The 16,692-nt window shown below is 33.9% G+C and overlaps 1 protein-coding gene across 3 annotated transcripts; it reads left to right on the forward strand.

Moving 5' to 3' along the window:
- Positions 1-1,968: 1,968 nt before the first annotated feature.
- Positions 1,969-15,823, forward strand: LOC128987199 (breast cancer metastasis-suppressor 1-like protein-A). Of its 3 annotated transcripts, none has more exons than XM_054407941.1 (8): positions 1,969-2,044; positions 3,433-3,550; positions 6,151-6,241; positions 7,578-7,785; positions 9,312-9,484; positions 9,824-9,951; positions 10,794-10,954; positions 13,591-15,823. In XM_054407941.1, exons 2-7 carry the CDS (start codon positions 3,436-3,438, stop codon positions 10,934-10,936), a joined length of 858 nt encoding a protein of 285 aa, XP_054263916.1. In that variant the 5' UTR covers positions 1,969-2,044; positions 3,433-3,435; the 3' UTR covers positions 10,937-10,954; positions 13,591-15,823. The 3 variants fall into 3 exon arrangements, with proteins under 3 accessions (XP_054263916.1, XP_054263917.1, XP_054263919.1); XM_054407942.1 differs by lacking the exon at positions 6,151-6,241 and adding an exon at positions 6,287-6,377; XM_054407944.1 differs by lacking the exon at positions 10,794-10,954.
- Positions 15,824-16,692: the final 869 nt, after the last annotated feature.

The following is a 16,692-nucleotide window of genomic DNA, read 5'->3' on the forward strand; positions in this document are numbered from 1 at the left end:
TTTACAATAACTTTTGAACCGTAATTTTTACAGAAATTGGATTTGTACCATTTTGTTCAGAATATAAACGTCTATAGCATACTAAAAATTGTATCAAAATCGTGATGGCCATTTTCGGAAAAATCTTATTTTTCCGTTATTTTATGGGAAAAATCCCCATTAAAAATCAAAATTTCTAAAAAAATTGAAAAAAAAACTATCAAAATGTAAGGACCATAACATACTATGTTAAATAAAACCCGGAATTTCTCCTAAAATCCTATTTTTCGTTATTTTATGGGGAAATAAAATAATTTATAATTACTATAGTTATATACTAATACTAGCTGACCCGGCGAACTTCGTATCGCCTAAGTTATAGGTTTCCCTGAAGACAGATGGAAAGAACAACATGTTGTATGTGTATTATCGCTCAATCACGTCCTGGTTGAAGTTCGTTCGCTACGCTCACTCACCTTTGGGTTGGAGCTCGTTCGCTACGCTCACTCACCTTTAGGTTGGAGCTCGTTCGCTGCGCTCACTTGCCTTCAGGTTAGCTCGTTCGCTACGCTAACTCGCCTCCAGGTTGAAGTTCGTTCGCTACGCTCACTCACCTTTTGGTTGCAAATTAGCTGTTGTCATAAATATAAAAGAAATAATAGTGCTGCACCCTGTTGGTAATCCTTGTAACTTTAATGCTATTGAACATCATAGAACAGAACCAACTTGTTTAATTGAAACAGCTGTTAAGATTCATTAATTCCATTTCTCATAAGGTTAACATGGGAAACTCCAGAGCCACTGGGGCGGAGCCCTTTTAAGAATTTCGAAACGGGAAATAGTTTACGTCCGATTCGCATACCTACAGTATTTACACACCAAATTTAATAACGATCGGTAAAGTCGTTCCGGAGGAGTTTGCAGACAAACACTGTGACACGAGAATTTTATATATTAGATATTATAATAACTTAGTACTAGTAGTACTAAGTAGTAGTAGTGTATTATAATACTTAGTATTATATTATAGTTATAGTTTAATTACTTTTGAACCGTAATTTTCAGAGAAGTGGGATTTGTACCATTTTGTTCAGAATGTAAAGGGCTACAAGATACTAAATTTTTATTAAAAATCGTTCGGGCCATTTTTGAGAAAATTCAATTTTTCCGGTTTTTATGGGAAAATCCCCATTAAAAATCAAAATTTCTAAAAAATGAAAAACGTGCCTGGAGATACCATGGATTAGTACCTACATACCAAATTTCATCGAAATCGGACCACAGGTGTAGTCTCTAGCTCTGTACACATCCAGACACACACACACACACACACACACACACACACACACACACACACACACACACACACACACACACACTTCGAAAACCAACGAATACATCCACTCAAAACTCAAACTCGAAAATTTGGACTCGAAAACAATACTTTCTCCATATACTATGGTATAGGGGAGAAAGTAAAAAACTGGCGTGGGCTCGTGGCCCACTTTCTTGGGTGGCCCGAGGGCAATCTGCCCCCCTCTTGGTGGCCCTGTTTATCACAGAAAAGGGAACAAATTGTTGTTTTCTTCTCTGTTTAAAACTGGATTATTCTTTTGTCACGTCCAAGCTATACGTCGTCTGCTGTGTTTCCCTCCATTTTTGACTGCTGTCCCTCCATTTTGGACTTCTGTTTGTCTGAGTCTGCTTCTTCTGTTCTTCTTCCCCTTTAGTTATTTCTTCTAGTGGAGCAGTCAATGGTGCAGTGTGGTGCTGGTGCAGTGCAGTCGCAGTCGCAGTTTGCAGTTGCAGTTATGCTAAAACTAAACTGAGTGAGTCTCAGTCTGAGCTGAGCTGGTCTGGTCTGACTGAGACTGAGTTAGGGAGTGAGTTGCAGTTGACTGGGACTCGACTCCGGACTCGCTGTCGCTGCCAAATTGGTATTGGTACATCCACTATCCACTCCACTCCACATCGATCAAGCAAGGCAAGACTCAAGAGACCAAGAGCAAGACCAAGCCTCAATAATTAATTATCAGGCCTAATCTAGGTTACTTCAATAAATTTGGTAGGTAGAAACTTTAGTTAAACTTGTTACTCGTAATTTTTAGTCAACAGATTTATTGATTCAGCAGTGTTAGGTATTTTTATAAACAGCTCCTCATAGGCCTAAGAAGACTGGGCATCCTACTTGTAAACAACTTTCTAGGTTAGGCTAGACTATATTATATTTTATCCATTTTTAACCTATGTTTATTTCTTACGTTTTTTGCAGTGTTTTCACCTCAAAGGTCCCAGGTTTATAAACTTAACATAGTTTGTTTTTGCTTTAAGTTATGTTAGTTTTATTAGGCCTAAGTTTGGGTACAGTTTCTTAACTGGGCTACGCTAATATCGATTGAAACTATCGATTCGGTTAGTAAACCGATTGATGTTGCCTTCCTCTTCAAGCTGCTTAACAACCAGATCAGCTGCCCTTTTCTGCACGGAGGATCAACTTGCACGTTCCCAGAAGTACCAGGCATCAACGCTTGTTTGAGCTAGACCATGCGTCGACCAGCTATCTACGCTTCTGCCCCATACCACGTCTGATGCGCTCCGGGAACGAGATCTGTTCGTCGGTCGACCTTTTCGCTTCCAGTTTGGAGGCTGTTAGGCGATTGGCAGCAGAGGAACGTGACGCTCTATAACATTTCACTGTTGGTGCTGTTTTTGATCTTGTTGCATCTCAAATCATTATTATTGTTGTTCATTTAATGCTTTATTATTGTTATTCATTTCATTATTTATTATTGTTACTAGTTTAATTTCTACTAGTCTACTGTTATTCCTTTCATTGTTTATCGTTGTTAATGCCTAGCACAAAACACAAACATTCACTGTTGTAGCTTTCAATCTTTATCTTTGTAAATTGGTGTATTGCTGTTGGTAAATTCAAAATCTAGGCCTAAATCAAAATCTAAACCTTCATGCGATTTTTTCACCATCAGCAAGTTTGGTTGGTTGTTTAAGGTTATGATAATTTAATTCTATAATTATTATCAATAATTCTCAATTCGATAGTTTCAATCGATATTAGCGTAGCCCAGTTAAGAAACTGTACCCCTAAGTTTAAACTTCTAGTCGGTTTAGTTTATAATAGGCTAATGATAAAACAAGATACTGTACCATTTACAAAATTTGAGTTTTCTAAACTCACAAAAAAAGAGAGCACGACTAAAATTGAGGTCTTTGTAGATGTATTCTTACCAAAAATTACACAACACCCTAAGTTAGACTTTCATTTTAATAAATCTTTATTAACATGTTTAACTTAGGCCCCTACTATATTTGTTGTTGTAAGTTAAACAAAAATAACTTATATAAGCACAACTTTACCGCCACAGCACAGTGTGAAAGATCTTCTTCTCAAGAGACTAACTTATACTCAACTTACTCTACCTTAAATTTTTCTAGACCATGAAGGAGGAGCGGGAAGAAAGCGATGGAGAAGAGATGGAGCAAGAGTCAGGGGACTCTGACAAATCATCGTCCTCCTGTGACAGCAGTGATACTGATACTGATGACAGTTCTGGTAAGTAACTTGAGGGAAACCCAGCAAACACCTATTTTGTATCTCGACAATTCATATCTTGGCCTTGTGTTGTTAAGATTTGCTACATGGAGTACCTAGAAATACAACACAGGTATCATATTGGAGTCAAAATCCAATTTTGGGCACTAGGTTGGGCATTGGTGTGTGGCAACGTCGCAACATCATGCCTATTGCCATGGTAACAACAGAGATAACAAAAGTGTAAACATAAACAGGTTGTATTCTGCCGATTATAAATAATTAGTGCTGTGTCGGTTTAACGGTGTAGCGATGTTGCCACTTTTTTCTCACTGCTCCACTGCCTTGTATTAGAGAAGGCAATGACAATACAGATTAGATCTTGTACATGTTATAATTGCAGGTATGAACCCAGTAGGCGACAAGAGCAGCACTGCATAGCTGTTTTCATATAAATGTACGTTGCTTTTTTGAAATACCTACCTTACCTACAAGATTACTTAAAGCATTAATAAGAAACATGAAGGGCTTGGGGTTGTCGATTGCAACATTTATGACCCTTGCTCCATAAATTGTTAGTTCAATAGCAATTATTTTTTGACAAAAGTGGTCTACCTACACTTAATTAACAATCGTAATGAGCTTTATTAAAAGCTAGTCTAGAATAAATATTAAATGTTAAAAGACTTAACATACGATAATAATACAACTTAATAATATTAATAATATTATAATATGATAATATTAATAATAATAATACGATAATAACATACGACTTAATAATACGATTTTGAGAGATATATAAAACAGCCGTCTTGTCGTAATGGAACTACAGGTTTTTGCCTCACTCTAAGAGACCCGGATTTGCAGGTCAAATTGTCGCAGCTGAACAACCACCATAGGGCCAAGTTTACGGTAGATTAGATTTTGAAAATCGATGACTTGGTTTTTTTTTAAATTACTTGCTACATTTTTTTATGAATTCAGGTTAGTTCAGTGATTTGTGATAAATTTGTACTTTAATTGAAGTAGGCCTATTGTAATATGATCTCTAAAAATGGAAGGTATCAACTGAACCTTTGAAGGCCGGTAGGAAACATTCGACCAACCACTCTAGAAGTGTTTGAGGAGATTTTATTAATTTCTGGAATAAATAACCTCTTTAATTTGTCACAGGATATTTCAGTGCAATAGGCCTATTCACTCTTGTCTTGATATTAACACTGTGTATCTAAATCTATGGTTTTAAATTTGTATTCAGTGGTTTTGAAGAAATACATTGTAAATATTCTCACATGTGAATTTGTATTTAACTTGAATTTCTGTGTTTTAAAACAGGACTTGTTGATTTGATAAACTCATTTTCTCGGGATTACATAGATTTCCCTCAGCAAAGATAGAAAATAAAATATAAGTTAGGCCTTAACTACAATTATTTAGTATTGCTTGTGTTAAATTTGCATTATGTTTTATTCCGATAAAAATGCCTTTGAAAACTAAAGAAGTTTAACCCTTTCAGTGCTATGAAACGATATATCGTTGTTTTAAAAAATCTCTAAGGGATATAGAAAGGAAGGTTATTTTAACAAAAAGTAGTAAAACGGCCATTGGTGACCATGTTCATAGGATACACTAACAACCATATCCGATGATTTCGAGGTGTATGTCTAAACCAAGGATTATGAACACCTCACTATGCCCCAGTGGTTGTAGTATATCGCTACAAACACACAGGTCACTAATTATTTGCCACACAGGACGGGAATCGAACCCGAGCAGACGAATGCCACTGGCCAAGTGACACACACCCTTAGCCTTCTCGGCTATCTGTGCTTGAAGACTGGGGAGTCAAAAACCGGTATTTAAGCTGACACCACCGATTGCGAACAGATAGCGCTACAGATGGTTGTTCAATGTGTTACTAGGTAGCAGCACTAGTTAGTCACGGACTATTTAGATGATATTTATCAGTTGAAACGCGTTAGTGATCATAAATGTGTTCCTGAGACTTTGCTGCAAAACATTATTTTTCCTAAAATAGCTATATTACGATAACCTCGTCGAACTAAAAGTTAAATTCAATATTATATTGTAAACTATTAAATGTCTTTTGATTTTATGAGATTTTGATTTCAAACAATGCTATCAGAACATAAAAATTTATAGGAAAACCAGGAACATTACAACAAAAACTAAGTTTTATTTAATGTTTACTACAAATACCGGGATTTATCTTTGTTATATATTTTCTTATTGTCTTATTATTCAAAATTAGCCTAATTAATAAAATAGTGACAACATTACAGTTAAATTTCAACAACAAGTAATGAAATTGAAAGGCAAACAAAAAAGTATTACGAAATACGAATTATTGGCCTATTACTGAAAGGGTTAAAGGACTTAATACAATTAATTTTACTACTATTGTAAGTAACCATAATTATTACTGTTGTCTTCAGTTAGGAAAAGAAATAAAACACATGCAAGGTAGGTACAAATATCAATCTAAGTTTCTCCTCTCATCCTATCACCTTTATAATAGCCTACTGTACTGTTTCAGTCTCGTTTTAGTTCATAACTTATACAAATGTAAAACTTTTTATCGTTTTGATTTTAAACAGAAATGGACGAAGCAGAATGTGAAAGACGTCGGGTGGAATGTATTGAAAATCTGGCCGATCTCGAACGGCAGTTTTCTTGTTTGAAAGAACAGTAAGTAGTGTTGAAAGTTTTATTTATGCTTGATTGATTGCACAGACATGGACATTGGAGAATGCGAGAGGCGTAGGGCAGAATGTATCCAGACTCTCGCGGAAACCGAAAGACAGATAAAGCAATTGACCGAACAGTAAGTACGGTAGTTAGGACCAGAAAGCTCGCATTGACCATGTTGATGGTACGCAGTAGATTGCCTATTTCTGTGCAATGCTGTGTTATTTAGCATGTTTTATTGTAATTAGATAGCCTAGGCCTACTTGGTGTATGAGTAACCTGTACAATCGTTGAAATGTATTTGGGGACTTATTGTTTTGTTGTAAAGAATAGTTTTTTTCAAAATATCCAAAGCTATATAAGAGCTTTTTAGATTATTTTCTTTATTTTGTAAAAATGGCTTTCTGAAATGGTTTATAAGAATTTTTTGGTTAGTACGTAGCTCATCTTGCTATGAAAATAGATGGGTTTCTCATCAAGGTAAACCTCCATGATTACATCTAGGCCTATCCAATACAAAATCCTTAAGAGCTTAGGTTCCCCTACAACTTGTTTCAACATTGTAAAGGTAACTCGATTCTTGTAAATTTATAATTTCTTTTTATTTGAGGTGTTTCTAAATTAAATTTGATGTGTTTCTAAATTAAATTTGATGTAAAAATGAGACATGTAACAACCAGGCCCATAATCTTTTGTACAATTTTTCTGTGTAGGCCCTACCAGTGTTTGTAGGGTCAAGTGTTTCTCAGTGGATTAAACATATGGTAGGACCTTTTTTTTTAATTATTACATGGTTGCTACAGTATTTGAGAAGTTCAAAGTGGTTCATAAAAATCTAGCAATCCAAATGGGCCTACAGTAGGCCTACTAAATTAGAAAATTATTAAACTTGGCCAGGCAAACTAAGCCCTTAGCTTCCACAAAATTCTCTGCAACTTTCCACACAACAGTATGCCTTATAAAAACAACTATTCCACTGCATTTTTTAGCGAAATAGTGTACTGTTATTCAGTTTGGTCAACCACTGATTTTTATACTAGCCCTATAATAAATATCTAGCATTTATATTGCTTGGACAGAAACAAGTAGTTGTAATGCATGGAACACACAATGACATTTTTTTCCCTCTGAAATTTGTTTGATACTTGATTATAAAGTCCAATGAGATAGTGTTACTAGATAAAATCCTCAACACAATTTTTCCTTCCAGTCACATACCCCAAAAAATATTCCAAGGTGGCCAATTAAGAGTTTAATCATACTCTCTGACACATTTTCCCACATTTTTGTATAAAATAATAAAATGCATTCAGTCTTTTAAACCGTACAAACACAGGTTGTACAGAGAGCGGATCACGCAAGTAGAAACCAAACTGAATGAGGTGAAGATGGGTCGCGCGGCTGAGTATCTCGTCCCTCTAGAAGAGTTGCAGGAGAACCACAGCATCCGCATAGAAGTGGCCGGCATCTTGCGGCAATACAAGTTGGCCAACATACGCAACAACTTTGAGGCTGAGGAGCAAGCGGCCAACCAGAACCTTCATGTGAGTTTGTGGTGTTGTAAGCAGTAGATATTTCATTCCTATGTCAAAGCCTAAACCAGTTTTAGAATTGAATGAACATAGTTGAGTTGAGCCACCTACAGTGCAGGTTATGCTGATCAGCTGTTAGCTATCAAACTGAAAGGTAAACTTATTGTAAACTATAGCATCTTTAATGTTACACAAACTGGTACAGTAACTAAGGGGGAAAATAAAATTTTGACTGTTAGTCTAGGAGCTAGGCCATGTCCTGTGTGCACAAATGTCCCCCCAGATGATGCTTGATGGCAAATCTGAGGGTGCATATACCTTTAATTTAAGACCAAAATTATGAAAATCGGTCGGGTAGAAGAGCCAAACGGACTCGGAAAATAAAAAGCAAATTTTACTCCCATAAAAAATGTACTGGGAGGAAGTTGCTTTTGTGCATACAGTAGACTCCCTCTTATCGGTTTAACCGGACTACACTCGGCGGAAATGACATCTCTTTAACTGGACAATTTTTATCAGCACATTGGTATCCGGACTAGATCGGCAGGAAGTGGGCGGTACTGAAATGGCATTTCTCGTGGGAAAGATTTGAGGCCAGTGATCTCATGTCTAAATACAATGATCTCCTAAATTTAAGTCGAATATCTCAGTAGGCCTAAATGGTTTGTTTTAACGAGTTTTTGGGGACGTCGGTTTAACCGGAAAACCCGTTATCCGAACTGGACTCGGTCCCAAGGAGTCCGGATAAGATGGAGTCTAGTGTAACTCAAAATATACGTTAGACAAATGAATGCCAGTGCTTCATAGCAAATCTGTGCGTGCATACCTTTAATTTATGACCAAGTTGATGAAAATCGGTCGGGTAGAAGAGCTAAACTGACTCAGAAAAGAAAAACAAATATTTTTTTAATATATAGATTTGAAATGTTAATGTCTTAAAATCGGACCACTGGGTACGGAGATACGACCATGACGGCCAAACGACCATGATCTGGACCACGTGACCAGTTGTTTTTTTACCTCATTTAGGTGTTAAATAAAGCCCCGCAACAAAACTTATGTAGGGTACATATAAGTGCACAGGGAACATGGCCTAGCGCCTAGACCTTGTAGCACACACTGTAATTTGCTTATTCAACTATGTTATATTTTTATTTTAATGAAAAAATGGCTACAGCTCTTCATTGGAGCCTACTTCAGTTTCCACAAGTCAATGGTTCAATCTAGTTACTCAAAGGAAAGCAGCTTGAGGTAAATGTTACAAAAAAATAGTTGAAGTATTTAATGTTTTCCCCCAAATATTATGACATACCAATGCAATGCTTTGTTGCTTTGCATAAGTTACAGTTCTACCTTATAAGAACCTTAATTCTGGGCTCAGTGCCCTATTTTGATATCAAAATACAAGGACGTAATTCAGAAACCTTTTTACATACACTACAGACCAAGTCTTTATTCCAAATTTTTGAACTCGAACAACACTTGTTGTCAGAAAAAATAGAGTTGAGTTACAATTATATTTCCTTGGTAATTTCCAGAGTGAGAAGACACTAGCAATGGACTTTCTGAAGGATGATATAGAAGAGAAGATTCGAATGCTAGAAGAGGACCGTAACAGTGTAGACATTACTGCAGACCTATGGGCGTACGAGAGGTCTAGAAACAGACGTATGTGGAGTCAACCTTCACATCTGCCTGAAGACTCAGACAGGTATATAACACAGAAAAAGACCTCAAGTTTAAACCTCAGCTACATGCAGGGTCACAATCAAGATTAGACGTTTTTCACCTGTTTAGACCTGTTTAGAGTCCCTTCTCTCTCTTGATGAAAAAACTCTTATGAAATATGCCTTATGTAGTGGTAACAAAATAAATAAAAAAAATAATTTGACTTATTTAATTTAATAACAACCTTTCAAGGCAAATATAGTAAGGACTTTCTTTTGAAGAAGGGCACACACAGTAGATAACGAGACAGAAGTTGTGGTAAGATTTTGGAACATAATTACTGTAAGCACCAACTGCAACTAGCCTGAAATATTTGTTTCAGCCTTGTTCGACGTAAGCCTACAGTGGTGTCAGGTCCATACATCGTATACATGCTGCAAGATGCGGACATTCTAGAGGATTGGGCTGTGATCAAGAAAGCCGTAACTGTTTGTAAGCGGAAGACTGACTGTAAGTACTGTCCTTTTATAATTTAAAATTATTTTAGTTACCTATTATTTTGTAGTGTACCAAATTTTGACTTGTTTAGATTGTCAATTTATGCTTATTTTGTTTTTTTAGTTTCAGTCATAGAAGGAACCTATAATTTGTGATTTGTTGAAGATTTTAACCCTTAATATCATAGCAATTAATAACTTTTAAGAAATCAGTTTTACTTTTGCACCTAAAAAGAATTGTTGTTAGGGTTTAATTTTAATCCTGTTTTTCGCTGTTTGGTAGGAAGGCTATTGGGAAAGTAATTGACAGTTTTTATTGGTTAAATTAGCATGGACATTGCAGAAAGCAGCATACATTAAATAATATTTCCCTGTGTTTATAAAATAGTTTTCATAATTACAGTAATGTAGGTACCAAAAATAACTAATTACAAAAAACATTGTTTTATTTCATTTTACTGTATTCTAGAACTGTATTTTTAATACTGAAGGCCTAATCATTTGTCTATTAGACATTTCTACGTTTTGTTTGAAAATGCAAACAAATCGGTAATCTGAACTAACTACGGTCCCAATCGGTTCGAATTTTTGAAGCTCTACTGTAACATCATTCCTCTGACATGGACTTTAATTCAAGCAATTAATTGATATGATAGACCTGTGCAAGCTTATAAGAAGGTCCTAGGTGAAATTAACTCTGCTTCAGTGGGTGCTTAACAGCAATGTTGTTACAGTATTGTAATTGTAATAGTTGATATCGTGTTACAGTGAATTAGATCTTCATGATCAAAATATTTTAATAACTTTGTGTATCTACAACTGTGTGAAATTGTTCAGTTGAGGTATGTTTTTTAGGGTCAGATGGAATTTCTAGCAAAAAGGAAACGTTTAGACCAAAATACCAAAAAGATCTAAAATTCCAAAAAGATTCCAAATACCCAAAAGAGCGCAAACTCCATTTTCCAGTAAAGCCGGGACAAAAATTAAAGTTATGGTAGTTGATTCCATCGACCGAGGTGAGTGTTTTTGTCTTTTTTACAAAACCGCATGGGGTTGTGCTGTAGATTTTCATCCGCAACCAACAGCTGTTGACTTCTTTTCTGTCTGTATTTGTTTTATTGAATTACATTCTGTGTAGGTAGGCATATTTATTTTGATTGCATGAGAAAAAAATTAAGAGGGTGCAAAATGTATCTATGTATTCAGTAGTCTTTTATCCGTGTGGTGTTCATAGATATATAGTTTTGTTCGTAATCTTACTTTTTTATCTTCTTTCACAAGTTATTTCTTTATAATTTATTTGATGCTTTTTATTCTCATGGTGTGTATTTCTGAAGCAGTGTTGTGATCTTTATTCAAAAGCTAGTTTTCAAGGTGTAGTTGTAGCTAAGCAAAGTAGTTTGTTTATGTTATTGTAATAGTTAAATGTTGTATGTGTAGTATTGTTTATTATGTGTTGATTTTGATGTTTTGTACGTCTGTGATAGCTTTTAACCTTACGTCTACCTACTTCTTTGCTACCTACGTGTAACTCTTTCTTAGATTTTTCTATACTTTCATCTTGACAGTAATTATTTAAATATTCTACTAATCTTATTGGACGATGGACAATCTATTCATTCATTAGCTCTCACCAGTGATCCATCTTTTGGTCTCAGGAGACCTTTATCAAACCAATTGTAGCCAAATCTTTAATTTCTTTACCATAAAAGTCGTCCAGGCTATCTATATAAAAAATACATAAACTTAGTTTTAGATTCAATCAATCAGATATACTTTATTCGTTTAAGTTTAGACATGTTTTGAGTAGTGTCATTAAACTAACTTAAATAAAAATTATAAACCTAATATTAATAATCATTCATTACAAAGAATTTATATCGTGTAATGCTAAAAATAAGTTCTATAACTTTAAAAAATCAGAAAATTCTAAGGTTACATTAGAGTAAACTAGGTAGTATCTGGAATTCAAATGAACGTTTCTGGATTACATTCCAAAAATTCTTTGATAAAATAAAATAGGTTTCTTGTAAATAAGTCTTTTAGTTTCAAACTTTTGAATCTGTTTGTGTTATTTTAGATTTTTTTGTGAAATAGGTAAATTTTGAAGAAATAAGCTCAAACCAACTCACTGTTTTCGTTTTACAGTTTTTTGAATTAAGCTTGTTAAGCTGTTTTAAAGTTACTAAGCTTAAAGCAATTAATTATATATTTTTAAATCAGTGTATTATTCCAAAACAAACAAAAACCTTGTCCAATACCAGGCAGTTTTATTGTTTCATGTAGCTTTGAGTAGTTGCAGCATTAGCTTTGAGCTATTTTTATAAGTTATGTGATGTGACTTAAAATCTTGAAATTTTAAAACTACAGGAATATTTAATACTTTTTAGATGAAATTTTAAAATACATTCGGTTTAAATGCATGAGAAATAAGATATAGAATTGATAGTTTTTGTTGTTGTGTTTTGCAAGTTTTATGTATAATTATGATGTCGATGTTGTGTAAAATGTATAAAAAAGAGTTAAGGGAGTTAAGTAGTTAATGAATTCAGAAAAGGAGTGTTGTAAGATAGGAACCATGTACCATCTAGTCACAGTGGATTGGTCATTGTAGAACCGGAAATAACCAACAAAAACAAAAGTCCTTTCTTTGTTTGAAATTCATTGTTGGTGATGGTGAGTTAATGTGGTTCAAAGGTTTATTGCGGACATTTTCCATCACGATGGTAAAAAACAATACACAACGTATCAGGATCTGCAATCTGATCCCGTCTTCAGGTGAAAAAAACTAACACATTACAACTAACCATACACAAACGCCCAACCTAAGTTGGAATACACTACAGAAGGTAGCAGTCAAAAAATATACACTGTATTACAGTTAAGTCATGATACAACATACAAATTGTTTTTTTTTTTTTTTTTTTTTGTGATTGTTTTTTTTTTTTTTACTGCTACCTTCTGTAGTGTATTCCAACTTAGGTTGGGCGTTTGTGTATTGTTAGTTGTAATGTGTTAGTTAAGTTTTTTTTTCACCTGAAGACGGGATCAGATTCCAGATCCCGAAACGTTGTGTATTGTTTTTTACCATCGTGATGGAAAATGTCCGTAATAGACCTTTGAACAACAAAAACAAAAGTATTTAAGAACTTATTATTAATTTAAAAAATTATAAAACATCAACACAGACATTCTAGTATTTTTTCTAGTATTTTTCTAGTATTTCTAGTATTTGGACTAGAAGTGGAACATATAAATTCCGCTAAGTGAATATGTATTAACAACGCTAAAACATTATCGAAAATGCTTGCAATGTGGTAATGACAGATTCTCCGTGTCAAATAAACATAACTTATAATAACTCGAGAAAACTACAAGTGTAACAATGCGAATTATGTACTTTTTTCAATTTATTTTCTGTGTTTTTTTCACCCTTTCCATCTCTTTAACCGCAAAGTCGAAGTTAAACATTACTGATTTTTATTTGCTGAATAGACCCTATCTGTCAAATTAAAAAATTGGGTTTCTTTTGTGTTTTATCATTGATTGAATTCTTTTACATTTTTCTGAACATCGCTCCTTCTAAAAATTTTCCCTAATAGCTTGTAACCTCTTCACTAAACTTTCTGATGATTATTTCTTTCTTTTTCAGCTGAACTATGACGGCTTTTTACTCTAAGAGTTGGAATCTACCTCATCTTTATCTCAGTGTTCCCACGAGGAATACGCAAGCTTTCTGTGATATGCTCAGTGTATTTTCAAAACCTTTTGATAAGGTTGGTTAGTTTAGTTCATATAGATCTAAAGTTCACAAGAACTGAATGAAGAAACTGTGTTTCAAAATGAATATTGTGGTTTTAACAAGGGGGATATTGATAAGAGTGATTGTTTATAACACATAATACTACCTAAATAGAATTCCGTTTGAAATGGCACACTAATAAAAAGAGTAACTCAAACAGTTTTTTTCTAAAGGATACGATTGTTAAATGCGAATTCCATTTGGCATGGGGGATTTACCTACACTTTTTAATGAGAGTAGTTTACATAATAAAATGGCATTTATCCTAGCTTTCATAAGTTTGTTCGTATGCATGATCCCTTTTGAAAGAATTCTCCAGTTGACCTGTAATTTGGGTAAAACATGTAAACCAATTTTTATTTTAATGTGTTTCCGAACCAGTTTGATCCAATTGAATTGGTTTTTATTTCTAACTAAAGTCGTTAAAACAGCATGTTTTACTATATATTAGCTTATAAAGACAAATACTTTAGTATATTATATTTTTATTCAATGCCTGTTGTTTACTGAGATATGGAAAATGTGTTGAAACACAGTATGTCTTTTTTCATAGCTATATTATCCTTATAGCTAAGGAGGAGCCTATTTACCATATGGTTTTGAATGAACCAATGAGAACCATGCGGAATTTCCAAATCTAATAATACCAGCTGATTTGAAAATATTGCTTAGTATACTTAAATTAGTGTCAACGGACGATGTGGCAACGTTGCACTAGCCTTGTCTTGTGATTGGCTGTCACCAACTGCAAACTTACGTGGTCCCGACTTTAGTGTACCTGTTGCTTGGAATCGAGCAATTGTCAAGTACCGGTATTATACAGGAGTTATTTTAAAACTACAGAAATAACAGTCATAATTATCGATGAGTTTAAAAGATCCTACTTAATGCTATAGCAAAAATAAATCTTTCTCCCAAAAAATGTAAAAAACCAAACTTAAATATTTTACAAATAAAGATTAAAGCTTATGTAACTACAGTAATTGAAATACTCACGCTATTTAATAGCGCTTTGAAATAATAAACGCTTCTTGTAAAAATAAAATATTTTATCATTTTTAGAAGCGGGCCTTATTTTTTTTAGTGTTTTCTACAAATGTTTCTTGATTTAAAGCTTTTACCAGTAAACATTTCTTGCATGTATTTATTTGATCCGACATTAGGTATGTTTACTTTACCACTGTGACAACATGATATGAATATTCCTCATTGTTTTTTTATTAATTCCAAAATAAGTTGCATAGCATAACTGGCAAAAATTATTCATCTCCCCAAGTGATTGTGTACCTGTGTATTCCTTACTGTGAGACCAGGCATCTCTTCTACTCTTCTCATAAGTATAAGATGTCCTTTTAATTTTCTCCTCCTCCTGTTTTCAATATTTCCCCTTTAAACTCAAGAAATTTTCTGTTCTTCCGACAAAACTGATTAACTGTTTAGAATTTGTCTATAACCATTGACTATTGGATACTATATCAATATTGGATGTTGTATCAATAGTCAAATGTATAACCTCCTAAATAAGACAAACATCAATATTTACTCCCATAAAGCTGGTGAGTTCTTTTTATATGCAGTTGATTTTTGTTTTTAAATTTGTTCAATGTAATTCTTATGGGGGAATCGCGACCTTTGAAAGCGCCTCGTGGTCTTAAGAGTAAGAGTTTTTAAAACCTTAATGTAAAACTACGAATTATTTGACACCTCAAAAGTTGGTTCAAAAATAACGGAGGAGTTTTGTTCACAAAAAACAGCCCTCACGTATTAATATAAGAGATGCCCTATTGCTCGTTTACAGATATATCATCCTAACATTTTACTATATTCTTTTTTTCTAATGTAACATTCTGACATACACTCTGGAATAATCAGCACTGTGCCTGTTTCAAATGTTGTGATTATTATGATTTTGACTCAATACAGATTGCACGGGAAATTTAAGTGCAATTAGGAAAGAAAACGCCATTTATAACCCCATGGCATACAAAATTTTTACCTAATAAAATGGTACATGTGGGCAAATAAGAAACTTTAAACAAGGAATTGTTGAATATGTCATATTGTAAATAAATTTTGTACATTATTCTATACTCTTTTTATATACCTATCTCCTCCATTTTGTAAAGATTGGTTGTACTGTACTTATCTAGCTTTTAATCAAATTGTTTTCTCCTCAGGCTTAATAAACAGACAACAAAAGATTATGGTTTACTAAAAAAAGTTGAGGCACTATTTACCCCCTGGGTTACTTCATTAACGATCCCCTGCAGATCTAATGTGAAATAACAATAACTCCCACATTTTCACCTTGAAGTTGAAGGATTCAAGGTTATAGTGTTTATGGCCAATCTGTCTTTATTTTACCATCAGAAGCTTCATGATTACCATGAGGTTGAAAGAGTTCATCATTTGGAGCTTTTGTAGAGAATCATTTTTATAGAACATTATGTAGTAAACTGTATTGCCAATGAATAAATTAAATTAATTAGATTTACTAAACATTTTTTTTTATGTTTAGCATCAGCCAAATCTAAAGAAACTTTAAAAGCTCAGGTTTTTTAGTCCTAAGTTGGTATCATAACAACAAAGACTTACTTTTTCACCACACTATAATGTTTAAGCTGTTTTACAAAATGTTAATTGGAGGCTGAAAGCTATGTATTGCTGTCTATGTCAGCTGTCATCGTCATTTGAGGACTAATTGTCAACCTGCTTAGCAATTATTTATTATAATTTTTACTGATTCCTCTGAATATTTCTTCACATAACCTTATAGTTGCTATTGTGTTGACTGACAGTGTGCAAATTGTATATATTTGATCAATTTTGTAGTGTGGTGAAAAATAGTGTTTGTACCACAGGTTGAAAGGGTTTTGTAGCTCTCGATCATTTTAAGTTCTCGACTTTGCCTCGAACTTAAAAAATTATCTCAAGCCAGCAAAATTTGTTTTT

The sequence above is a fragment of the Macrosteles quadrilineatus genome, unplaced genomic scaffold, assembly GCF_028750875.1.
Source record: "Macrosteles quadrilineatus isolate MER2022 unplaced genomic scaffold, UCM_ALF_1.0 Scaffold_2__2_contigs__length_208266976, whole genome shotgun sequence".
NCBI classification, from domain to species: Eukaryota; Metazoa; Arthropoda; class Insecta; order Hemiptera; family Cicadellidae; genus Macrosteles; species Macrosteles quadrilineatus.

Excerpts from the sequence above, each read along its gene's own strand:
- LOC128987199 (XM_054407941.1), top strand. The coding sequence starts at position 3,436 with ATGAAGGAGGAGCGGGAAGAAAGCGATGGAGAAGAGATGGAGCAAGAG. Across the intron at positions 6,242-7,577 it reads TTTTCTTGTTTGAAAGAACA|GTTGTACAGAGAGCGGATCA; the intron begins GTAAGTAGTGTT and ends GTACAAACACAG. Across the intron at positions 9,485-9,823 it reads CTGCCTGAAGACTCAGACAG|CCTTGTTCGACGTAAGCCTA; the intron begins GTATATAACACA and ends TATTTGTTTCAG.